The 25,724-nt window shown below is 57.7% G+C and overlaps 1 protein-coding gene across 2 annotated transcripts in view; it reads right to left on the bottom strand.

Annotated features, from left to right (window-relative positions):
- Window positions 1-24,687, bottom strand: part of FBLN1 (fibulin 1) — an 82,412-nt gene extending 57,725 nt beyond the window's left edge. For both annotated transcript variants that reach the window (XM_032416637.1, XM_032416638.1), the window contains exons 1-4: window positions 24,587-24,687; window positions 7,565-7,670; window positions 2,621-2,756; window positions 456-627 (exon numbers count right to left, since the gene is read on the bottom strand). In XM_032416637.1, the coding sequence (XP_032272528.1) occupies window positions 456-627; window positions 2,621-2,756; window positions 7,565-7,670; window positions 24,587-24,662 (490 nt within the window). In that variant the 5' untranslated portion in view covers window positions 24,663-24,687. The remainder of the gene's footprint in view (window positions 1-455; window positions 628-2,620; window positions 2,757-7,564; window positions 7,671-24,586) is intronic.
- Between the last annotated feature and the right edge of the window lie 1,037 nt (window positions 24,688-25,724).

Raw genomic sequence — 25,724 nt, 5'->3', positions numbered from 1 at the left:
GATGCGGGACTTGATCCTGGGACTTCAGGATCATGACATGAGCTAAAGGCAGATGCCCCACCAACTAAGCCACCCAGGCGCCCATGACTTTATTTTAGATGAGATTAACATTTAAATCAACAGACTTTGAGTAAAGCCGATTGCCCTCCATAATGTGGGTGGGCCTCGTCTAATCAGGTGAAGGCCTTCAGAGAAACATCGACCTCCTCCAAGCAAGAAGGAATTCTGCTAGTAGATGGCCTTTGGACTTGAGCTGCAACATCGGCTCTCTCTTGGGTCTCTGGCCTGCTGGCCAAACCTGCAGACTTCAGACTTGCCAGCCCCCACAATTGAGTGAGTCAATTCCTTAAAATAAATCTCTTTCTCATATACACACACATCCTATTGGGTTTGTTTCTTTGGATAACACTGACTAATGCACTGGCCAAAAGGGAAAAAAGGGAGGGGGGGATTACCTGCTTCTTGGATGTCCCCAATGTCCCCGGGGGCGAAGTCGGCCGTCTCCTGGCCCTTGACGCAACAGGCCCGGAACACCAAGCCACACTGGTAGCCGACCATGAGGGTGTACTCGCAGCTCTGGCCCTGGGCCTGGGCCGCCCTCCCCAGCAGGCAGCAGTGGCAGCACCTCTGCAAACAAGGTGGACCCTCGGGATGGAGAAGCCGCCCAACACGGCAGAGCCCCCGCGCCGCCCTGGGCCCCGTATCCACTCAGCCTGCACAGCAATGGCACTGTGGGACTTAGCTCTCTCTTCTGAACTCTGGCAGTAAGCAGCTCAGCAAGCCAAGCCTGAGGCGTTCCGCCCCCCAAATCTCCCAGGTTCCTCCGGGTTTTGAAAGGAACCTTAAAGGGGCTTGCACCCAACACGTACCCCACCACACCAGACTGTCCCCCCCAACATCCCCGCCCCGCCCCACTCACATACCTCCAGGAGGAATTAGCTATAACAGGGACCCTCTGAGGGTCACACAAGAGCTCCCCGAGGGTCCCCTCCTGGTGTGTGGTCTAAGATTTCTCTACCATGCCCGGAAAAATGAATACGCACTTGTCTCTTCCCTCCCGAATGCAGGTGATTTGGGCAGCAGGAAGCGCATCGTGCATTTGAAAAGCACGAGAACCTCCAGACAAGTCATCAAGCGAGGGACAGAATCACTGCCTGTCACCTGGACCCCAGTGTTCCTGAAAGTGACACCTGAATCCCGGGGACGGCATTCAGCCTATGTGAAGAGCCCCATTTCAGTCCTTACTATCCTAAGAAAGGCACAGAACTTTCCAAAAGGCCCCCAGCAGGAGCCAGGAGGTGTGGCTTTGCTTGAGTTTCTGTGGGGGTTGATGGGTCTTCCATCCCGCTGGTTCTACAACCTCCACGCCAGAAAGAGCGGGGCACCGGTTACCGCCTCCACCTTCCAGGGCATGAGTAAGCCTTCCCGGAAACACAAATCACCCATCTGCCAAAGTGGCCTATTCCTACTCCCGTTAGAATGTTCCATGCCTTTTCCACACCTCCCTTTCTCTCTAGTCTGGGGACAAGGGCAGAGCTGTCTGCTGGGCAGACGGCGTCTGCAGGGCCCCAGCCCTGCCTGGGGAGGCGGTCGCTGGACGCCCAGGCTCCTGGCTCTGGGGGCCCCCTCGACCAGACCTCCCTACTCTGGCCCCACCCAGCTCCCTCATGCCAGAAGCCTCCTCCCATGTAGGCCCACAAAGGCTGAGGGTGGGTGGAGGACCTCCCTCCCAGAATTCAGACTCCATTCCAATTCATGCTCCTTGAAATCGCTTCCTGGCCCTCCTAACGGGGAATGGGAAATCTTTCTTCCTGGAAATGCAGTTCCAACGGGAACCCAGCTGCCCAGGTTAACTGTCCAGAGCTCCTTCTGGTCGGGCTTGTTTTTCTCTCGCAGTGGGTGGTGAGGGAGGGACAACCTAGTTAATTTGCAGTTTTCAGGCCCAGAAAGTGGTCAGGAACTCCCCCACCCCCACGGGAAAATGCAAACCTTCCACAGGGACAGAGGCCCCGGAGGGACCCAGCGCAGACCCACGATGGATGATGTCACTCGCTCAGCGCTCACCTCCCCCCAGGCCCGATGGACCTCGGGCTGCCTCTCCAGACCCCTCCCCTGCTGGTCCTGAAAGTGCCCCTGGCCAGGCCACTTTGGAGTGGGGGCCTCTCTGAACCTCCCTCTTCTCTTCTAGGGCAGTTTGGGAGGTCGTGTGTTCTCAGAAGCCCCGGTGGGGGCCCCGTCTGAGGCCCAGGCTCCACCTCGCCCTGGTGGGCAGGAAAGCTTCAGGGCCTCCTGCTCCTGGCAGACGCGGGTGGGAGGGTCTGCCTTGAACTGTGAAGAGGGTTCTGACGGCCCCGGAGCTCAGGTAACCTCTGCTCTGATCTCTGCACTCCGGCTGGAAGCCCGGGGACTGGACGTCCGCAGGGCCAGCCTGGGTCCCTTCGTCCCTGTCTCCTCCAGGTCGTCCAGGGTTTACTGACTAAACTGCAGGGGGGGGGGGGGGGGACCCGAGGTCCCCCCTGCTGCTCAGAAGGACAGGCCTGGGCAGGTGCTGCAGGCAGGAGAGCACCCAGGCCTCCCGCGGGGGACAGGGGCGGCTGCGGGTGGGAGGACGGGTCCTCACCTTCACGAACGTAGCCTCGAGGCTGGTGTTGTCACCGTGTGGCGTGGCGCAGCTGTCCTGCTCGTTGGCCAGGTTGATGCCCGTGGCGCAGTGTAGCTCCTCCAGCTGGCTGTGGCAGCACTGCTCCCGGACCATCCTGTGGGCGCAGGGGCAGCCGGCCTGAGGGCAGGGCCCTGGGAGGGCGGGGGTCCCGCCTGGGGGTCCACGGGGCCTGGGAGCGGTAGCCCCTCAGGGAGGGGGGCTCTGGCCTCGTTGGGTGCCTCCCCTTCTCAACCTACTCCCACTCTCACTCACACACACACACGCACACACTCACACGTGCGCACACTCACGCGCACACTCGCTTGCACAGACTTACCCACACTTGCTCACTCGCATGCACACACTCCACCCACTCGCTTGCACACACGTGCACACGCTAACTCACACTCACGCACACGCACACGTACCCCACCCACACTCGCTTGCACACGCTCATTCGCACGCACACTCGCCCCACCCGCACAGCCACACGCACACTCGCACGCACACAATAGCTGGCAGAAGGAAGGGGCTCCAGAAGCGTACAACTGGAGAGCCTGAAAGCAGAGCAGTGCCTGGGGGTGGGGTCAGGAGACCCCGTTGTGCCGCCCCAGCCCGATTCAGCTCTCTGAGCTCTGAGCGTCGTCCTACAGAATGTTCCCGCCGAGTTGAAAAACCAGGCCGGCTGACTGCTGACTCTAGACCAGGCACCCTCATCCTTCACCGCTCATCTCTCTCTTCCAGACTCAGGAAATCACTCCAGAGAGGTGGAGGAGCTTGCCCACGGCCACAGGGCATGGGACGGTGGCAACGGTGACGCCAGGCTGGGGCGTCCCATCTCCTGGCCCTGCCGGGGGCTCCGGGAAGAAGGTCCTCGGAAACCAGAGGACACCCGTGCGTGTCCTGTGTCGGCAGAAGGGCCAGCGGCAGCCGGAAGTGGTGCCTCAGCTCAGAGCAGGGAGGGCTGGCCTGAGGCGGGTGAGCGAGCAGGGGCTGTGTGTGAGTCACAGGTGTGGCTTCCCCCAAAATAACTTCCCCCGTGGCTTCAGCCAACCCCGGCAAGGGCCGGAGGAGCCGCCCGACCTGCGCCGGTCCAGAGAGAATGGGGCCTGCCGGGCCTCCTCTGCCTGCGGAGCAGCACCCCCCAGCCCGTCCTGCCCCCCACCTCCACCCCGCGGGGCTGGAGCTCTCTGCACCTGGCTTCCCATGTGCTTCCTGAACCATCTGGAAGGATTTATCTATGCTTGTGATACTACACGTTTCACTCACACTTTCGGTGAATTTACAAATAATAGGGATTCCACTAGATTGTCAAGAACAGCAGCCAGACAGGCATCCGTCTGTCCATGCACTCGACGATGTTGGCTGCGCGGAAGACAGTGTTGGTGAGGAGGTCGATGGGAAGGTTTAGGCACCGCTGGTGGACTCGCAAATGCTGCAGCAGCCGTAGGTTAGCTCCTCGAAAATTAAATATGCAACTACCATATGATCCAGCGATCCCACTCGTGGGTATACACCCAAAAGAACTGAAGGCAGGGACTCAAGAAGATAATTGCACACACAGGTTCACGGCAGCATCATTCACAGCGGCCAAAGACGGAAGCAACCCCGTGTCCACTGAGGAACGGCTAAGCAGAATGCGGTCCATCCGTACTGTGGCACGTGATTCAGCCTCAACAAGGAAGGAAGGAGATCCCGCACCCGCTCTGGGCACGGATGGACCTTTCCTTTCCCATGACACAGAGCACCTTCTCACAAACCATATAGTTAACTTATTGTTTGATCATCTGTATCCTTTACAGAAGATATTTTGTCTGTTCTGTTCACTGATTTATCCCCGTCTCATCGAGAACGGTGCCTGGCACCTCGCAGGCCCTCGGGGATGTTTGTGAGATTAAGAGATGAAGGCGTCTGGGTGAGACAGGTGTGATGAAAAACGTCAGTCTTAGGTCTGGGTCCAGTGCGTATTCAAACTCCTCTGAGCGGTCCGTGGGCTTGATTCAGTCCAAGGTTTTAGTAAATTTAGATAATAAGGAACGTTGGTCCTTGGTTCGGGCTGGGGTGTGGGGTGATATGCGTCTGGGGGAAGCATCAGAGCTGCTGTCCCCTGACTGCCCCCAAATGTGTCTTGTTTAGAGGCTCTGGCGGAAGCTGAATGCACTTGGCTGCCCATGTGTGCAGAGAGGGCTCAGCTCCTCCCGCGGTCCTCTGGGATCGCCCCCTCCCCGCCCAGGGGAGCTGGCCGCACCCAAGTCTGCCCAGGAGGCTCACCTGCTGTGTTATTCCATCCCACCTTGAGTGACACCTCTCTTTGAGCCAACAGTCCAGGCTCAGCCTCTGATCTCTGCAGACTAGGTGGGGTTCAAACCCCAATGTTAACTGAGCAAAGGGGAAAATAGGCAGGGGAGGTCTGGAGGGGGTGGCAGACTGTGACACAGTTAGAACCAGTGAGCTCGATGGCTGACTATTCACCAAGAGGCCCCGGACACACACGCAGCCCGGCCCGTGAGTTCCCCAGGACGAGCCAACTAGCCTCCTGGGGCCTCCGTGAAACAGAAGTCTGGTCACTGCCAATCAGTGGCCCGTAGGTGGTGTCCCGGGAGTTCAATGACATGTTTTGAGGACACTGTAATGTGGAAATGCGCACCCCCCAACCAGAATTTCCGCAGGTCCCTGCGATGAAGTGAGCTCCACCAGCAATACATGGGGGGGGTCAGGGGGAGCCCGGACTTGCAGCCACATTTCCCAAAGAGAGAAGAAATTCCTGCTCAGCCGTTCAGATGATATTCCTGACATTTCAGGATATCTCTTGAGGTCTGTTCGAGACTTACCCTTGACCAAAATGCAGGTCATAAACAAAAGCCTCTTGCATAGCTAAGAAGGTATATTTTCTACGTAATCTGGGGCCCAACTGGGGATTACAGATAACTCCGGAACTTATTAGAGACTTTGGTGGGTAGAAGTCACTAACAAATTTAGTAATGACTGAAATCCAAATTCACAAGTAGGGCCCAGCGACCTCTAGGTCTCTCTGACCCGAGTCCCTCCATCTGCACGTTGAGAGGTTTGGCTGGCTGATGCCTCACTTTGAAAGTCTTTGATTTCAAGAAGTATTGATCATAGTGGCTCCCTGTTATGGGTTGAACTGTGTCTCCCCCGCCCCAAAATTCTATGTTGACATCCTCAGCCCTTGTACCTCAAATGTGACTATATTTGGAGAGAGGGTCTTTAAAGGGGTAACTAAAGTGAAATGGTCATTGGGGTGGGCGTTAATCCATTACAACTGGGATCTTTATAAGAAGAGGAGGTCAGGATAAGACGCACAGAGGGACGACCACGTGAGGACACGGGTTGAGGACAGCCGTCTGCACGCCCAGGACAGGGGCCTCGGGAGGAGCCAGCCCAGCCCACACCGTGATGCTGGACTTCTGGCCTCCAGAGCCAGGAGACCATAAACCTCTGTTCTTCAAGCCCCGGACTGTGGTGTTTGTGATGGCAGCCCAGGCAGACTCTGACATTCACACTGTCTGGCTTTGTGGTGCTGGCTTTTTCCCTCCCCTCTGTCATTTTCCCAACCCTGAAGGGATGTCATCATAATCCTCCTTTTCCACTTGGGGAAACTGAGGCTCTGAGCTGGCTCAGGTCACACAGCCAGAAATCCAGCCCCGGTCCATCCAGCTTCCCCCGGCCAGGCTACTTGTCATGGACACAGTCTGCAAACAGAACATTCGGTGCTGACCACCCAGCTTGGCTCCGGCCCCTCTGACATTTCTAGCCCTGAGCCACACTCGGGAGCCAAACTCTCGGCTCTCACTCCTCAGATGCCCCGCAAATCCTGACTGCGGGGCCTCCCAGTCAATTCCAACAGCCAAGCATCCTGTTTTCTCTTCCTTTGTTCGGTCTATAATGCTCTTGACTTTTCAAGAATTTCCTAAATCGAGATTTACATCGCCCGGCCGCGCTGGCAGACTGCACATGATGCTTGCTGCCAGCATAAATGCAGAAATCCAGAACGAGGCGAGCGAGCCTTCCCTGCACATTCTTTCCGCGGCCGCTCTCCGCCCAGCTGCCCACAGCCCGAGTGTGGCTCAGCTCAGACCCGGACGGGAGGCAGAGCAGACTAAGGGAGGGAAAGTCGCCCCCGCGACATTGGCTCTCTTAGGCAAGCAGATCTGGGTTCACATCCGAACGCCGTCCCCTACCAGCTGCGTGTACGGGGGAAAACTCAGGTTCCTCATCTGTGAACCGGGATTAATAACAGTTAAATGGGGTCACGTGCCACAAAGCACAGCACAGAGGACGTGCTTCCCACAGACTTGCTACTATTTTTACTATTACTCTTACGGTGACGATCAACATTACAGATCTTTGTCATTTTCTCTAAGCGTGTATCCTCCCAAAAGTTTGAAGGACCTGGGGTTGATTTAAGGGAAGAAGAACAGCGGATCCAGGTGTCGGCTACTGCATAAGGGGGAACAGCCATCTGGGGGAGCTCTGCTCCGGACTGGCCCGTCTGCATTCTCGGGGTCTGAAGGCAGCCCACACTTCGCCTGGCCACTCACGTGATCACATCCGACCCCACAACAGACCCCTTTTTGTTAGGAGGAGCCTGACGTGGCCACAGTGCCCAGCGGCGGCAGAGAGAGCAGCAAACCCGGGTCTCCCTGCTCTGCAGCCCGGGGAAGGGGAGAGATGCCCCGGGCATCCCAGGGCGGCCCAGGAATGGTGAGCTCAGTCCCGTACGGGGACGTGGGAGCGCAAAGGAAGGAGGCCGGGGTGAGCCACCACACCTCCCGCAGCCTGCGTAGACGTGGGCCTGTGCGCCAGGCTCTGCCGGGGTCCTGGCTCACGCTGTTCCTTCCTGCCCGGCGTTCTGCTAAAGGAACACCATTCTGGGAGAGCAGTGGCCGTTGGCACACGTACCTGCATTCCTTGGATTCCGAGGCATAAGGCAGCGAGCAGTCCCTGTGCTGTGTGGCCATGCTGTGTCCGTCCGCACAGCAAGCCTCCATGAGGGTGTCCGCGGCCACTGTGCAGGGAGAGAGCAGGGTGCCTGGTCAGGGAGCGACTCCCCCCTAGCCCACGGGAGGTGCCCTCTGACATGCAGCCCCCCTCCCAGTTCCTCGGGCCCCCACTACAAGTCAGGCCGGTCTGAACGGGCATGCACACATCCGTGAGTCACTCCACAAACGTGAACGGAAAACCCACCGGGTCCTGGGCTGCAACGCACACCCGCTCCTTTCTAGAAAGGCCTGATGTCTGAACTATTACCTTCCTAATCCAGTTCTTATGGGGCTGCAGCTCAGCCCCTGGGATCCACGCTCACCCAGGCTGATTCCCTGCTCCAGCCACGCGCCAGAAACTCAGACGGGGACCCTGCCCAGACAGGTTGGGAGGGCAGCCACGGCAGGAACGAGGCACGAGCCAGCTGCCGTCCAGCCCAACGGCGAGGGGGTTCAGACACTGCCAACCTGACTCTCAGAGGGTCAGAAATGGGGGCGGCCCGGAGGTTCCCAGCAGGGCTGACACCAGACGCTGGGACAATCCGGGAAGGCTCCCCGCCGAGGAGAGATCGCCTGGCCAGCAGGGAGCGTGCACCAAGGGGGAGGTGCAGCGGAAGCAAGACTCGGGGGACAGAATGGAAATGGAGTCCGCATCGCCACAAGCCCCCTCAGCGACAAGAGCCCACGTTTCTAGACCAACTTCTGGGAGCTACAGCTGTGTTCTCTGCTGTAATTTCTCTAAGCTCCTTGTTAGCGAGGCGTCAGTCCTCATCATACAGTGGCCAACAGTTCCTGCCCTCGATCTGCGCAAGACCGCGTCCTCGCCCACAAGGAGGACAGCAGAAGGGCTCATGTGGGTCAAGCAGCCGGCCGCGCACGCCCTCACAGCTGGACAATGGCCCTCCAGTCCCCAGCCTGGCTCTCTCAGCCTCACCCCAAACTGCTGCCCGGATGAGCCCCACGCCTGGCGGGAAGGAGAGGGCCCCAGTGTGCCCAAGGGAGGAGCAGCTGGGCACGGAGGTGCCCCCAGCACAGGGGACTCGCGTGGCCAGAGCATTAGCCCTGACGGCCTCCGCAGTCTGCGTGGAAGGCCACACTGTGGCAGGATGTGGCAAGATTGGGTTTTAAGAAACACCACGTTTTCTTACTGATGGCTTTCCAGCACCCAATGGGGTAAATCCTGCTGGGCTCGGCAGAATTTCTTGGCACCATCGGCCATGGGTGTTTGGTCTGGGCTCATTATTCTTCCAAGGCTGGGCCCTCAAGGTGGCCCCAGGAGGGAGGCTCACTCTCGGGCTTAGCACAAGGCCACGACTTCCTAAAACGCCAGCCCTGACAACCTGCAGTCAACGGTCACAAGCACCTCTGCGGTTCAACCGGGTGTGGGACACGCTGCCCTTGAACACCCAGTGGGCAGAAGCTACCACTGCCCACCAAGAGTAATCGCTTCCAGAAGGACGCTGGGACAGTTCGTGCTTGGCCAGCCTTTCCACATGGCCAGGAGGAAGACGGGTGTCACCTGGAGCCAAGTGAGCACCACCCCTTCCCCGGGGCTCCCGGGGATCTCTGAGCCGCTCCCCCCAATGAGAGATGTGCCCTGGCCTGTTCTCACCCACACAGGGCAAAGAGTGACAGAGACCCAGTCTGCTGCCACCTGGCCACTCGGCCCCTCCCCAGCTCAGCTGTCGCCCCTCCTCATTCCCCGACAATGCCATCTGGTGAACATGGGAGATTCACCGTGGGGCCGGGGCTCAGATAAAACTGCCTGGCGTCACGGGCCTCCCAGCACCAAAACAGGACCTCTGTCCCGAGGGGAAGCCACAGAGTTACGGGGACAACGTCGAACGTTCCCATTCACACACCCCCTCGCTCATTCCTTCATTCTTACCCTGAATTTAGGAAAAGCATTCGCGAAACAGAGGATCTTATCTGTTGGAGATAAAATATGGCCTGCGGTTCACCCCAGGATGAGCGTGACCCAGCCGGGAGGCTGATCTCCCCCACGCCGCCAAGCCCAACTCCCCATCCGCCCCGGCTCCAGCTGCGCCCGCCCAGCCCTCCTGCCCACAGTCTCACCCCTCGGGCTTCTCACAGCCTCTCGGGTCTCCAGTGGCGGCCTGCCCCCCACCCAACAGGGCCCCCCACTCCTGCAGCCTGCCTGGCCCGGGGGCCCCTCTGCTCGCACAGCACAGCCTGCACGTGGAGCGCAGCTCCCTGCTTCCTAATATCCTGACGGCCTCACCCTCCCACCCACAGTTAGCTTGTGAGCTGGCCTATCTCTTGTCCTTACGCTCCTCCGCACAAGGCAGCTACAGAGCTGATCAGAGCCTGAGCTCTGGGCTCACAGCTCCAGTCCCGGCTCCAGCTCTTTCTTGCTCTGTGACCCTGGGCAGGCTGCTTCACCTCTCTGAGCCACAGCTTCCTCGACGGTAAAATGGGGCTCGAAGTACCTTCGCAGAGTCGCTGAGCGGATGGATATAGCTCCAAAGTTCTGAGCAACACAGGGAGCTCTCGGTAAACAGCGCTTGATTATGTGTTAAAGGAACAAAGGAGATTGCTTGCTGTGCGTGGCCCATGAGAAATGGGGAACCATGGCCCCGGGTTGGTGTGCGGAAGCCCCCCGGGGATGAGCAGCAGCCCCAAAGCCTCCCTTCACCCCTGAGAAAGGCAAGCACGAGGGAAGCTCGGACTCCCATGACCAGCTCAGTGGGGTGAGCACTTTGTGCCCTGAGCCGTGGAAACATTTGGAAATGATTCTCTCTGGGGAACCTGAGCACTTTGAACCTTGCTCTCAGCAGGACAATAACACGTTAAGTTCTTTCCTCAATCCAGAAATTTTGGAATGTCCCTGGAATGCTCCAAGCAGCCACAGAGCTGGAACTCATGCAAAACAGAGCCATCTGAGGGCCGGGGCTGGGTGGGATCAGCATGCAGCCCCCTGGGAGCCACAGGGATGTTCCCACACAGCCCCATCAGATGGGCGATGGAAAGCCCCCCAGGGACCACAGCCAGGCCGGACGGTGACAAGGCCGAGGTGTAGGGAACAGACCCGGGCATTACTGTCCTCATTGTAACAAGCATCCCTGACACGTGATGAGCTTCTTTCAGTCACCATCTTTTGCCCCCTCAACCCCATACCTTCCTGGTTATGCCCAGGGCGCATGGTGTCACACTGTCGAGTAGAAGAGGCATCTTTTCCAACCATTCCCCCTCTCTTGGCCCCTCGGTCACTTCCTATATTTTATTCTCAAGGGATGAACAGCTCTGGATTGAACATCTCTATTCATACGCCGTCATTCCGACAGTCCTGAGCATTTGCTTAGGCAGCCGAAGGAGAGGAGCTGGATCAAAGGGAAGACATTCTCGAGACTCTCCAAACAAACAGCGGACTGCTATCCCGAGAGGCGTCCCTGCTCACACAGCCCTGCCGACCCTGCAGCTGGGGCAAGGTGACCAGGGATGTGTGTAGAGCCAGCACCTGGGGCCGACGGGCCTGCTGGAGGTGGGCTGACTGGCCGCAGCTCATGGGCTTCTGGTCAAGGCGGAGGCATGGACCTGGGGATGAGCTGAGAGCCCCAGCTGCAAGTCAGAGGGACCTGAGGAAGAACACCAGCCCCTGTGTTTATCACGCTCCTCCGGAGAGCAGCAGGGCAGAGGGGAGGATGGGGTCAGCTTCGGGCAGACCTGGGTTTGAGCCCCTGGCCCATGCTCTGTGGCTCACCATCCCGGGGCAAATTCCTGAAGCTGTCTGCACCTCGGATCCGTGTCCCAATCTGTGAAATGGGGCTCGGCCCACCGAATCACAGGATTCCTGCGGGCGCCCGGCACACGGAAGGCAGCCAGGGATCTTCCTACTCCTATTCCTGCTCCATCCCCATTCGCCACTCTCTTTAAACCATATGCCATAAGTAACGGGCAACCAAACTGTCACAATTAGTGGCTGTAGGTCTGGAACCTGGACTTCAAACGTAATTACAAACGGAAGAAGCCAAATGGAGTTAAGTCCCCAAATAGTGATGTGAACATAAACGCTAAGGTGTCCTCGTCCCCACCGGGACCATGCCTTGCCCTCCCGAAACCACTGGGTGGCCAGCTCTGCACAGGGGTCACTCAAAATCCCTGATGCTTTCCTGACAACCTCTCATCCCGCTGCTCCTCGGCCTGGGCTCTGGCCCCTCCAGGCGCTGGTCCTTCTCTGCCCAGCACTGTCACCTGCTCACCTCCAGACACTACCCAGTTCTGTCGAGATATTCCTCAGCACCAGGCCTCCTGAGCATCACTGCCATGGCTCAGTGAGTGCTCCTCACTGAGTGCTCCTCACTGAGTGCTCACCACGTGCCAGGCACTGCACCAGCTCTTACCTGGTTCTCACAAGAACCCAGAGAGGCCAGTTCATGATGCTCCCCATTTTGCACATAAGAAAATTCCAGCTCCGAGAGGTTAAGGGACTAGCTCAAGGTCACACAGCCTGAGAGGTCGGCCAGTGAGCGGCAGAGCCACGCATGGGGCTTGGTTTTGACAGTCTCCAAAGCAGGTCTAGTCTGCCTCCTGGTGAATTAGAAACTCCTTTGGGGCAGGGATGGTATCTTTCTCCTCTCAGTGACTCTGAAGCACCCGCCCATGCCCAGCACAAACAGTGAGGCTCAGTGTTAGTTCAACAGGACAGATTGGCGACAGGCATCTTAACCAGGGGCCTGAACTGCAAGGCTGTCCTTGGAGTGTAGGGTTTGCTGCAAACACGCCTCATCACGGGAAGGGAATGACCCCCAAGGAACAATATGTGATTGGAGCCGACGACCCCGAAGAGCAGGGCTGCTTAGAATTTCCGCAAGAGCCCGGACCATGCTGGGGCACGGGTCTGAGACTCCAGAACTGCCACTCGCTTGGCCTTAGAGACAGTTGCCCCCAACCCATCAGAGCTGCGGAGAAAGGAGGAGTCTCATGGAGAGAGGGGAACGCCCTGCAGAATCCTCTGGAGTCCTGGCGCAAGATGTCAACAGAGATAACCGTCGGCAGTAGGTCGGTCTTTAACAGACTCGTGCATCCCGTCCAAGAAAAGGTCTGTTATTAACTTATGTTCTGAAACAACCACAGCAAAAAAAGCTGCCCAGCTCTTCCCAAGCGTTTCCTTTCCATGGGGCGGGACCAGGCTCTCAATGCTACTCCCACCCCTGGACACACCTCTTCCAAGACACATGCCAACTCGATAGGGGCACAGAGCTGTCTTTGCTGTTTTCATACTTGTCCCCTTTGGAGTGAGCAAGCTTTACTCTGGTGATGAAAATCACATTAGGCCAGAAAGGAGGCACAGTGACCCAGGGAAAGAGTGCGAGATAGGGAGCCTGGGCTGGCGTCCCCACCTTGTCTGCCTGGTGTTTACCAAGGGAGGTGCGGTCACTATCAATGTTTGCTGTAACCTGGACAGAGAGTATGAAAACCACTACCTACTGTGTTCAGAGGCTAGAGACCCCAACCTGCTGTTCTACTAAAACCATTACTCGCCCTCTCCCATTCCTGTAGAATAATGGCCATGCATGCATCCTTGGGTTAAAATTAACTTAAACTTCCCCACAGTTGTTTAAAAGCTGAGCACCTAATACTGAACTAAATGTTTTGTTTAAAATTTTGTTGTTGGGATGCCTGGGTGGCTCAGTGGGTTAAGTGTCTGCCTTGGGCTCAGGTCATGATCCTGGAGTCCTGAGATCCAGCTGCACGTCAGGCTCCCTGCTCAGCGGGGAGTCTGCTTCTCCCTCCTCTGCCCCTCCACCCCCACTCATGCTCTCTTTCTCTCTCTCTCAAATAAATAAATAAAATCTTAAAAAAAAATAAAATAAAATTTTGTCGTTGAAGACATCATGCTCAGTGAAATAAGCCAGTCACAAAAGGATCAACCCTGTGTGATTCCAGGTCCCTAGAGAAGCCACAGCCAGAGATGGAAAGTAGATGGTGGGCGCCAGGAGCTGCGGGAGGGGGAGATGGGGAGCTGATCCCTGGACACAGAGGTTCAGTTTTGGGAGATGAAAACATTCTGGAGACGGACAGGGGTGGTGGTTGCACAACCACAGGAATGTACGAAATGCCACTGAACGGTGCACTTAAAAATGGTTAAAATGGCTAATTTTATGTTATGCATATTTCACCACGATTAAAAAAATACATTTTAAAAAACTAAGTGTTTGCATGCCGTTTTGTACTGCTCTTCGCTCAGAAAAGGCCTAGATGTTCTGCTGATGATCTCACCTGCTGTTCTCAATCGATGTTTTAATGCACGATCACGCATACCGTAGAGAGGATTAATTTGGTAAACTATTTCAGAGCGTCCCCCCCATAGCAGTTTGGTTGTGACTGCAGTGTTTTACATAAGCAAGCTAGGTGACCTCCAAGGCGACAGGTAAAATGTTATGGAACGAATTAAAGCAGAGGGCAGCACTCACTCCCAAGCCCAAGGAGGAGCCTAGGGCAGGCTCTCAGGAGGTGACAGGGAGGCCAGGCTTCTGGAATCACTTCCCCAACCACACACAGTAAGAATTCAGTGTTGTCAGTGGAAGGGAAAGAGAGAGGGGGCTCCCAGGCAGTGACTTCACTCCGACACAGGACACACAGCTGGGCCGCGGGGCTGGGAGGGGCGCGGGGGGGAGGGAGCAAGAAAACAAGTGACACCTCCCACTGGACACCACATCTCACTGGTTCCACCAAGGATTTCACTGCAGTCGACAGTGTTGGATCAACCGGGCCAACCGGCAGCCACACTGGCTGGAAGCCCTTCCAGAAGGACATCAGTTCACAGAAATCCCATGCAGAGACCCCAGCACATCTGAACGGCCCTCAGCAACATGGAGCAAACGAGGCCACTACTGCTTCTTCTACCCCTCACTCCTGGGAGCCATGCCAGTATCGATGACGTTACTCCAGGTGACCCCACGCTGGACGCCCACCCATGCCCGTTGCGGGGCTGTAGGTGCTCTTAAGAGAGAAGTGGTCTGCAGTCTCTCAGATCACTTCCCTCGCTTCTGAGCAGAAGCTTCGATCGAGCACAGTTTTCATCTCTGGTTCCTGTAATCGGACTGTAAATTGGATCCACAAAGCATTGCACTAAATATAAATGAAGAATAAACTCTCTTGCAAGATCTTGTTAGCCTTGGACGTGGACCTTCCAAGGGAAGGCGACGGACATGTGAGTTAAAACCGCCCAGGCCCCGGACCTGCCTCCACCTCACTGAGCCTCCCTTTCTCCATCTGTCAAATGGGGTGGTAACTGGGTAGGGCGGGGAAGATCGATGTGATCATCCAGGCAAAATGCTTAAATTGGCAGCCAGCCACAGAAAGAATCTTCAAAATGGAATCGTCACAGAAGTTACCGCACCGCTGCGGGGAGGGCATTCCTCTTGAAGGGAATCACACGCTCCCCGAGACTCACACATCGCCAACACCCCCCCACCTCCCTCCAGGAAAGAGACACACCTTCCAGACGTAACTGGCGAGCATGTGGACAGAGAAGGCCTGGTTCACGGGCATCGGATACCATTTGTCACCTGAGACAGTGGCTAAAACGAAATTTCTCCCAGGTGAGTTATGCGGTCATAAAGACTACAGCGCGGATTGAGTCGTGGTGGTTTTGATGGACAAAGGCGCACCACGTGTTGGGAGCCACACCGAGGCTCACGGTCTAAAGCTGCACACATTCTCGTCGAGGGGTAAACATACAGACACATGTTCTTTCTAACACCACAGATGCCAGCTGGCAGTTGGAGGGGCTCTACTGCTCTTTGGGTAGAAGCTTCCAGAATGTCAGCCCGCCACCCATTATCATCACAGGGGCTCTAGGCAATGTCTGACTGGCCTGTGAGCAGGTTAGCAGCAAGCCAAGTTGCTTGGTGCGCCACATTGTGGTGGGACAGGAGCTCCAGAGGCCCAGGGTCTGCTTACGGCTCCGCCATCGAGGGTCCTTCCACTTGGAGCAAGGCCAGGCCTCAGTCTCCTCATCTGTAAACTGGGTGGAGAAGTCGGCCTGGAGTCAAGCGAAGGCTTGCCAAACCCCACCGTGTGTATGGACACTGGTCCGACAAAATTCCCATTGGATTGCAACAAAATGAACGAGAAAGGAAATGGCCAAGGGAGGTTTCCCACAAGTCAGCCTGATCCTGCTTAAAAGGCTTTCTCTTATTCTGAGACCCTGCCCGTCCAAACGCCCTGCGTGTACAGGAAATGGTAAGAGAGGAGGTGGTGAGCGGTTGGATCTCTGCTTTATATTTTAATATTCTCATTTGGCAAAATAAAAACTTGACAAGCTCTGTGCATAAACGAGAAGGGGGGGAAGGTGTGTGACCAGAAGCTAGCTAGCAAGTCAATTTTCTCATTTCCTCGTACAAGCTCAAAGCTGCAGGGGGCCTCGAGTGTTTCAGAATGGGAATGGGATCCTGGTGTGTCCTGTGGGTCCCCTGAACTTGCCACCCCGCAAGGCTCATGCTTCATCTGCTCCCCAGCAACTGGCTAAAGCTGCAGCCAAAGTTGGAGGGGGCCCCCGTGGGGTCCAGGACCCACATCACCAGGAAGCCTGAAATGCAGTGAGACACCAACGGGAAATTGTGACCAAACAGAACCCTGCAAGACTCAGCCCACCCCTGCCAGGGCCCCTCGCCTCCTGAAGCTGGGGAGCCAGCAGGAGTCCAGCCCAGGCCCCAACCCTTGGCCACGGCTCTCATGCTGTCCTAAGTCCATCCTCTGTGCATCCAAAAAGCTCCTCTGTGGCTGGCTCGGTGCGTAGAGCACGCGATTCTTGATCTCGGGGTTGTGACTTCAAGCCGCTCGTTGGGTGGAGAAATTACTCAAAAATAAAATCGTGTAAAAAAAAAAAATCCCTCTTACAACACTTCCATGTGCAGTCTCTGGCTTGGGGCAAGGGATCCAGAGGTGAAACGGTAGGACCTGGTCCTCAAGGGGATAGCCCAGGGAGACACCAGGCAACTGTCACTGGGGTCTGGTGCGCCGGACCTCCGCACCCCTTGCGGGTCGTAAGGATAAGGGCAGCTGACCTCCCCAGGAGGAAGTGGGGTTTGCCGGAGTTTGCTCTCAGGGCTCGCACAGGAGCCGCAGGTGCCTCAAACTGCCACACACTAGCACCTGCCACGAGAGACAGGGGTCCGGGGCAGAGGACCACCTGGCCGGAGGCAGCGAGAGACAAGGACCAGAAGGCACATCTCTGGGAAGGAGAGGAGAAGCGTCTCCCAGGAGACTCCCCAGCAGTCTCCAGTCTCCTCCGTACAGCATCCCACCCTGCGGGACCCATCTCCCCCGGTTTCCCTCTGAACTCTCTGGCCACCTGTCATGTGTCCTCTGCACCTGGCCTTTAGAAGCTGGAGCTGGGTGGTCCTGGGTCCACTCCCTTCCTAGGACTGGCTCATTCACACCCACATCAGTTCAGAGGTCCTTTCCTCCAGAAGTCTTCCCTTACCCCCTCAACACACACACACACACACACACACACACACACACACACACACACTCCATGGTCTCTTTGCACCCTGAACTTCCCGGCACTGAGCACAAATAATTAACTGCGTGTGTACTTAGCACCCGAGGGACCGGGACAAGCTCTGCACGCTGCCCCAGGCCGGCCTCAGAGCAGGCACTCAATAAATTCCTGGGAAAGAACCAATGGACAGATGATCTCATGGGATCCTAGCAACTCTAGGAAATAGGGGCTCAGGGAGAGATTAAGCAAGCTGCCCCAGGCCACAGAGCAAACACAGAGGTGGCCTTGGAGTCTGGCTCGAACTCGAAAGCTCACCACCCCCCCCCCGTCACATGCCGAAGGAAACTGGCTTCCTCCTGAAGCTGGACTTAGCAAAATCAAGACTTTTCAGTCAGAAAGATAAATGAGGCGGGGCAGTGTCCTGCTTAAGAACATAATCTGAGGGGCGCCTGGGTGGCTCCGTCGGTCGGGTCCTGGGATTGAGCCCCGCGTCGGGCTCCTGGCTCAGCAGGGGGGCCTGCTTCTCCCTCTCCCTCCGCTTCTGCCCCTGCTCGTGCTCTCTCTCTCTCACACACATAAATAAATAAAATCCTAAAAAAAAACAATACAGTTTGAGAGCCATGCTTCCAGGTTTCAGTCCGGGTGGACCCACTTAGCAGCTGTGTGCCCTCAGTCACACTACTTGGCCTCTCTGAGCCTTGGTGTCTTCACACCCTCCTTCGTGGATAATGGGGGATAATAACAGGAGTGGGGTTGCAGAGAGAAGCCTTATGTCAAAATCAGAAGCATATGTAGGCAGCAAAACTTACAGTACATTTTACTCCAGCAGGTGACATGATCCAAAAGGAAAAACAGGCTCAAGAAAAATACCCCATTAGAAAAAAAACACACGGGTCCCTCCCATCTCAAAACCAGTCCTGGCAATGTCCCAGCTACCACCCAGGGTTCTGGGAAGTCCCCGAGCGGGCCTGATACCTTGGAGCTTCTCCCTCCTCAAAGTGCCTGGGAGGGCTCAGTCCTGTGGCCCCTCGTCCCCCCCTTGCCATCTCCCCAGCCCATCTCCTGCAGCCTCATCCTATGGGCTGAGACTCCCATATTTCTGCCTGCAGCCTGGTCTTGCCTCCAACCCCAGGCTCCACCAGATGCCCAGCAGGAAGCTTATGGGGTCCACTAGGAACTTGGACTCTTCTACTGCCCCCCGGCCCCACCCCATCCAGCCTTCTCCAGCTCAGTCATTAGCAATCACCATCCATCCAGCTGCTTGCACCACAATAACGGGGTCAGCCTGAATTATACCTTCTCCCTCACCTTCTCTCTCCCATCCCAGGGCAAGTCCTGGCCACTCGAGCTCCCAGACACCCTAGATCTATCCACCTCCCAGTGGCCCCCTGATTACCACTCCACCCAGGGCACCTTGAGCCCTGGACCCTGCAGAAACCTCCACGCTGGCTTATTCTGCCTCCTCTCGTCTCCCCACAGTCCATTCACCATGCAGGAGTCCAGAGTGGCTTCTAGAAACCTGAGTCAAATAAAGTCACTCCTCTGCTTAAAATCTCCAGCGGCTTCCCAGTGCACTCTGGATAAAACCCACAGTCTGCACCCTAATTTTTAAGGCCCTCCTGTCTCAGCCGCCCTCTGCAGCACCCTGTGTCTCCCCTCTACTCTTCCCCAGAGGTACACACTTCCCTCCGGTCCCTCTACTACACCCGGTCCCCCCTGGGGCCTGGAGCCAGCTGCTTCATTTGTCCAAAAGCTCTTCTCAGGTCACAGATGGCTCCTCGCCACTCACACCTCAGCTAGGTGTCACCCCCCCTCCACCCACTTGAGAGGCACCCTTGTCTGCTGTCCCCGTCATGGCACGTCACGGTCATTGTGGCATTGATTCTTACCGATACATCCTTGTGAGGGCATCTACTAGTATATGCAGTGGCTTGAACAGTGGCCCCTAAAAAGATACATCCACATCCTGACCCCGGAATGTGGCCTTATTTGGAATAAGGGTCTTTGCAGGTGTAATTAGGGATCTCAAGAGGAGATCCTCCTGTATCATCCGGGTGAGCCCTAAATCCCATGACAAGGGTCCTTAGAAGAGACACAGAGAGGAAGAAAAAGCCACGTGAAGACAGAGGCAGCCACGAGCCCAGGAGCTGGGAGAGGTGAGGACGGATCCTCCCCCAGAGCCTCCGCAGGGAGCAAAGCCCTGCAAGACACTGTGCCATCGGACTTGCGGCCTCCGGGATGGTGAGAATAGAGACCTGTTGTATTAAGCCGCTCGGTTTGCAGTAATCTGATTCGGAGCCGCAGGAGACCCACGCAGCACACAAGCTCCGTGAGGCAGGGGCCTCGTCTGTCCCGTGTCCTGGGGGCCCTGCACTTGCCGAGCACAGGGATGACATGCTGACAAATGCTGGCGGCATGACGATTAGCTCCTCTGAGGCCAGGCCAGGCTCATAAGGGAGGCTCGGGAAACGTTTGCTAACTAGAACTGAGAAACAGCCGATAAATGACACTGCGGATCACTACTTCCTCCTTCTGGGCCTCAGTTTCCCCACCTATACAAAGACTGGATCAGCTGATCTATGGTTTCCATGTCCCGATAGACAAACTATGTCTTCCCAAATTCACCTCAAGTGCCCATCATAAAACCCATCCGGGGCCCCACCGGACCCCAAGGCTGGTTCTTTGGTTCTTATATCCTTGCTACGCCTGGGAGGTGTAGGGACCCCGGAGGGTCCAGACCCCCCTCTGTGTGGTGTCCCCTCTGAGTGGCCTGAAGCCAGCAGTGCAGGTAACAACACACATCGGAGACCCCCCACATGGAGAAAAGAAGGTTAGGAAGTCAGCAACAGGGTGGGCGGGAACCCAGCGTCCCCAGTCCCGGTGCTGGTCATGTCAGCACAGCCGTCTGGCAGGATCACTTGGCAAGGCCGGGGCCCGATCAGGCAGGAATATGACCTAAACAATTTCCAGGGCTGTCTTTTCCAGATGCTGGGCCCGCCCTGTTGTGTCTGGAACCCAGGACCCAGGCCAAGAACATTTTCCTCTACAAAGGTGCCAGGAAAGGGGCGACTTCCTACCCTGCGGACAGTTCTAGACCTCACCCATCGTCCTATGGCCAGAGCCATCCGTCCCTGAGGGCACCACCTCCCCCTGCAGCAGGAGGAGAACTGCCAGCGTAGGTTCCTGGGGGGCTCCCGAGCCCCACCCCCAGATGGCAGCAAGGAGGGCCTGGTTTGGGCCACACCCAAGGGAGAGGCAGGTCCGAGGCCAGACCCTGGGCTGGGTACCCCAGCAAACAGCCCTCCACCACCACGGCCACTGCCTCCCCAGGACAGGACGGGCTTGTCCGCAGATCTGAAACAAGACAGGTGCCATCACCTGGGGGATCCTACCAAGCCAGCCACGAGCCCCTCAAGGGTTCTGTGGTCCCCCACGAATGGGAAACACCTGTTCTTCCTCAGGACCCCCTCACATGTGCAGCAGTTGTCTATGGGGCTTAAGTCCTGTCCAACCTGCTTTTATTTCCCCTCATTAGGTTTAAGGCAAGACAGCCAAGCGGTCAGGAGCGTGGGGTTCCGTGTCCTGGCCCTCGACTCACAACTGTGTATCCCAGACAAGTTACTTAACTGCTCTGGGCCTTCGTTTATACATCTATAAAATGAAAATAAGGACAGTCCCTTCTTCATAGAATTGTTGAGAGGATTAAATTAGGGACTACATATAAAATATGTCAATTATTAAAATTTCCTAGGGCAGAGTGTGTTCTCATTCCGTACTTAAGGAAAAGGAGAGAGAGTATGGGATTGGTCACATTCAGAACTGGGACCAGTCTCCTCACCTCCTTTGAGTGCTGGCCCCCACCTGCTGATAACGTGCAGGCAGCTGGAGCAACACACACCTGACTCCCTCCTGCCTCAGAGCCTGCTGAGGACCAGCCTGAGGGCTAAGGGAGGCAGCCCCAGGGGAAGAGCACTGGTCTGCAGCACCCAGCCTCTGGTCCTGCCCTGCCCGCTGCGACTTCATCAGCCTCCCTGCCACACCCCCTCCTCGCCAAGCTCCCTCCAGGCTCAAGGGTCTCCGATCCCAGGAAAGTTGACAGAATGGGTGTCCCCGTTTGGTTAGGTGGCCACACGTGAGCTCATTGCCAGGACACTGGAACCACACAGAGCCTGAACAAGCTTTTATGAATCAAATTGTTATAATGCGATGTTTTGCAAAGGAGTCTTTTATTGGATAAAATATACCAGCAAGACGACCGTGCGTGCTAGTAGACCTGTGTTCATAAAACTGTATCTGCAAGGCTGTCCCACTCGCTGCCCCCGATGCTCAGAGCCCTGCTTTCAAAGGAACAGGAGGGAAGAGGAGACATGTCCACGTTCTCTCTCGCCTTCTGGGCTCTTGCCTGTGCTGTTCCCTCTGCCCGGAGCACCGTCCTCCCAGCCACCCTCCCCAGAAACCCAGCAGCGCCTGCTGTCTGCCAGTCTACGGGCTGCATCCTTCGTCCTCGGGGATGTCGTCCCTGACTCTCCGCCTGTGGGCTTGCTTTGTAATGGTCTGTCCACTCGTCTGGCTCTCCTGGGGGGTGGGAGCCCCACAGGCAGAAGGGCCCGCCCTCGCCTCTTCCTTGCCGTACCCCCACGATTTAGAGCAGCATCCGGCACAGAGCAGATATCTAGTGTGTAGATGACTGGGGAGGCCAGCGACGCCCCTCCGCATGACCTTTCCCAACACGGCTTTGGCTCTGGACAGCTGCGGGTTCTGAGGCCCTCCTGGGGAAATTAGTAGGACTTTCAGAGCACTCTCGAGGAAAAGGACCCTGTCTTACCCTAAGGGAGGGGGCCACACAAATAATAGGTCATACTAATCCAGCTGCCTTGGCAGGCGTGGCCCCATGTCTTCCCGCCCCAGACCCCAAGGCACGCTAAGAAGTCGGTTTCTGCTATCTTCGTTTTACAAATGAGAAAACCACCAACCCATCCTGTGGGCTTTTCCAGCCGGATACAGGCAAAGTTGTTTTCCTGTCCCACAAAAGCTCGTGGCAGCCCGCTGGGACCCCAAGATGAGTGAGCCATGCTGTCCCTTCTCCCCCGCCCCCACACGCCACAGTCCAGCAGGGGTGGCAAATGGAGTCCTGAGCTGGGGGGCCTCAGGCAGAGCCAGGAGAAGGTGTCACCCCAAGCCGGGGGCCCCACAGGAGGCGCCGCGGCACTGCCCCCCACCCCGGGGCACCCCGAGCCTCATCTTCATGCATCCAATTCCCTCCAGCAGCCCCCCCACACCCCCCTGCCTGGGAAAGTTCCAGCAGCAGTGCAGGCCACGTGCTTCCAAGCCAAGCCCTCTCCCCTCCCGTCTTTGTTCTCCCTCCCTGAGACTTGCTCTGTAATCAGTCAGCAACGCTGCCCACAGGAGCCAGAGGCCAAGAAAGTTTGCAGAAAGCACAGTTGTCTTTCCCCAGTGCCCTCCTCCTCTCCACTCCCGCCCACCCCGCTCTCAGTAAAGCCCAAAAGGACAGACGGTGGCTCGGCTCTGTCCCCTGGCACGGAAGGTCAGCGCCCTCCTGCACTGCTGTGGCCAGGCCAAGCTAGTCGCAGCAGATTAGTGACAGGGCCCACCACTGGATGGCCTTTCCCAGTGTCACTTCTAAATTACGTTTCCTGGTGCGCCCCCCGCCCCCCGCCGGCTCTCCAGAGGGTGGGCCCGTGCCACCTCAGGGAACCTGACAGCCCCCAAGCTTGCAGCCGCAGACACAAACCAGGGAGCTCCAGCTCCCTCCCCCCAAACCACACCAAACTTGCTGAAACTCAAAAGAGGGCCACCCCAAAAGAAACAGAAGGCCACGCCAACCGGGGTACGCAATGAGCAGGTCTCCTTTATCACATCCGCTTGAAGTCAGGGCCTCCTCCATGAAGACGATGTGAGCCCCTCCAGCCTGACCCTCACAGTGATGGAGGAGCGGGTACTCAGCCTCGGGAGAGTTCACCCATGCCTTCTGTCTGGGCCTGCCTCAGTTACCCCATTTGTAAAATACACAGGGGGCCTTGGGGCCCTTTCTATTTCCAACAAGAGTCTTGTGTGGCCTCCAATCAGAGCCCCCCCCCCCCAGTCCCCGGGTTTTCACCCCAGCCACCAGTCACCTTCTGATGAATGCCCATCTTCCCTCTGCCTGCCTGACCCGCTCGTGCCCCAGCACCATCTCTTCCAACAAGCCTCCGGTGAGCCCCTGGGGGGACCAGGATGGCTCTCGCTGCCAACCCCAAGCCCTGTGCCTCCCATGACATCTCCCCCCACGAGATGCCCCCCAGCACACGCCCGAGACAGAGCCAGAGGCCCAGGATCTGCTGCAGTCAGTGAGCAAGCCAAGAAACCTCCGCAGAGATCTGCCCTCTGCCCCCAACCTCTCCCAGGTGACCTTTTGACCAAAGAGGAGGGTGGTCATCTGAGAGTTGAAAAGAAACTAAACTAAGCCAGAGATAAAGCATCTAGGATTCTGAGGGTGGTCAGGGCTCTTGTCTGGGCCTGGCCCCAGGAAGAACAAAGCCTCCAGGCAGGCAGGCCTGACTAATGACTCATGAGTCATGGGTCAGCAGAGAGGTCAGAGGCCAGGGCTCTGCTCACCCGCAACTGCTCTAATCCACAGGGTCTAATGCTTCCCCGCGCACCCCCCACCCCAACCCAGGAGTTAGGCCTTGAGAATTAAGGGAGAAAGAAGGGCCATCCCCGTGCTGTCAGTCCTGGGCCGAGTGCTCTGGCCCAGGGGTCTGCCAGGAGAGACACATCCCCCTTGCCACAGGGTGGGTGGGTGTGGAAGTGGCCTGTCCCCAGCCCAGGCTGAGTATGTAGCCTGGCTGAGCCTCTGTCTTGGGACCCTCTATATCCCGGGAGGGCAGACAGAGGTTTCCCCATACACGGCTATCTCCTTAAAAAATCTATCTCCAGACCGCTCCCTTCTTTTCTGATTTTTCAAATCCACCCCCTAACCCATGAGTGGCTTTGTCTCCTGGACAAAGTACTGTCCCCAGTCTCAGTCTTCTCACCAACAACCTGGGTACAACAGCCCCTACCAAGAGGTGAAGGTGGGGGCAGTGGGAACAGATGGGTGCTCTGGATGCAGAGCAGGGCACCCAGGGGCTCAGCAACCATCAGCTAGGGCTTCCTCGCTAACCTCCCAACCTTGGCCCCCGTGGGAAGATGGGTGGGCACCAGGGTGGGCAGCAGGAGGGTGCGGGCGACGGTGGGGGCGGGGAGGAGGAAAAATCTTCTTTAAAACAAGTGCCCCAGGTCTTCGAGGTTAGGACCAGGGCCAGGGGTGGGGTGAGGGGAGGGCACGGCCACAGCGCACAGGACCCCAGGGCCGCCGCGGGGGCGCAGCACCCAGACTCCCGCTACGCCTACAGCTCCAGGACTTCCGAGGAGTGCGGGGCTGGGAGGGGAGCCACCAGAGCGGGGGCCGTGGACTTGGGGCGCCCCTACCTTGGGCCGCCAGCAGCGCGAGGCCGCCGAGCAGCAGCAGCGACAGCGGGACCCTCCTCGGCGCGGCGCGCTCCATGGGGCCGGCGGGTGGCGGGCGGCGGGCGGCGGGCGGACAAAGGCGCGGGGCGCGGGGCGCGGCTCCTGGGTTCCACGCTCCGGCCGAGCCTCCGCAGCCAACGCTGGGCCCCGGCTGCGCCGTTCAATTATCCCGCCCCGGAGGGGGGCGCGGCGGAGGCGGGGCCGCGGGGCGCGCGGTGCCCTCCCTCCCGGGCCGCCCCCTGCCTGAGGCCCGCGCACCCTGGCCTCGAGGGGGCGCGGGCCCACGGCCCGGGGCGGGAGCGGGGACCCCAAATCTCTCCCAGGTGGGGGCCGAGAAGGGGGGGCGCATTCGGGCGGGGGACACCCCCACCCGCTGCCGCCCTCCCCCTCCCCCCAGGCGCCCGTGAAACCCGATCCCTTCCCCACCCGCCGGCCCGAGGGGCGGGCTGGGTATCAAAGGTTAGCTCCGCCCGACTCCGCGGAAAGGGCGGGGGACCGAGACCAAGGTAGAGAGGGGTCCCGAAGGGTCGTAGGCACCTTCGGGGGAGAGGGGGGGAGACAGGGCGGTGCCCTTCCGAGGCGGGGGCGCTCCCTGCAGGACTTGGCCCGCGAGCAAAGCCCCGCACCCACTGTCAGATCGTTTCCCGCCTTCGGCCGCCCTGCACCCACGCACCATCCTGGGGCCTGCAAGTCCCCGGCCGTCCCAGCTGTGTCCTGGCACCTGGCGCTGCCCTCAGGAGACTGCCAGTCAGGCGAGACAAACTCCAACCAACATCCCAACTCCCCGGGAATCTGTTGAACCCAGGACCCCGAAGCGCAGAGGAAGAGATTCGTTTTTGCCGAGAGGGAGCAGCCCCTGAGCTGGGCCTGCAGGAATGACCTCTTTGTGCGGGAATTCATGGCTGCAACCAGGCCGTGGTTACTGAAGGGGAATTAGTCTGTTGGAACCATAAATACATTTGTTTTAAACAGGGGGGAAAAAACCCCAAACTAGTGCAGGCGAAGGTGCGGAGGATGAGAGGAAACCGGAAAAAACACCATTCAGTATGGACCCCCGATGCGTCATGCCACTCCTACGTTCACACCCAGCACAAACGCA

The sequence above is a fragment of the Phoca vitulina genome, unplaced genomic scaffold, assembly GCF_004348235.1.
Source record: "Phoca vitulina isolate PV1807 unplaced genomic scaffold, GSC_HSeal_1.0 scaffold19, whole genome shotgun sequence".
In the NCBI taxonomy this organism is placed as follows: domain Eukaryota; kingdom Metazoa; phylum Chordata; class Mammalia; order Carnivora; family Phocidae; genus Phoca; species Phoca vitulina.
This window is presented reverse-complemented; position numbering and strand designations above follow the sequence as displayed.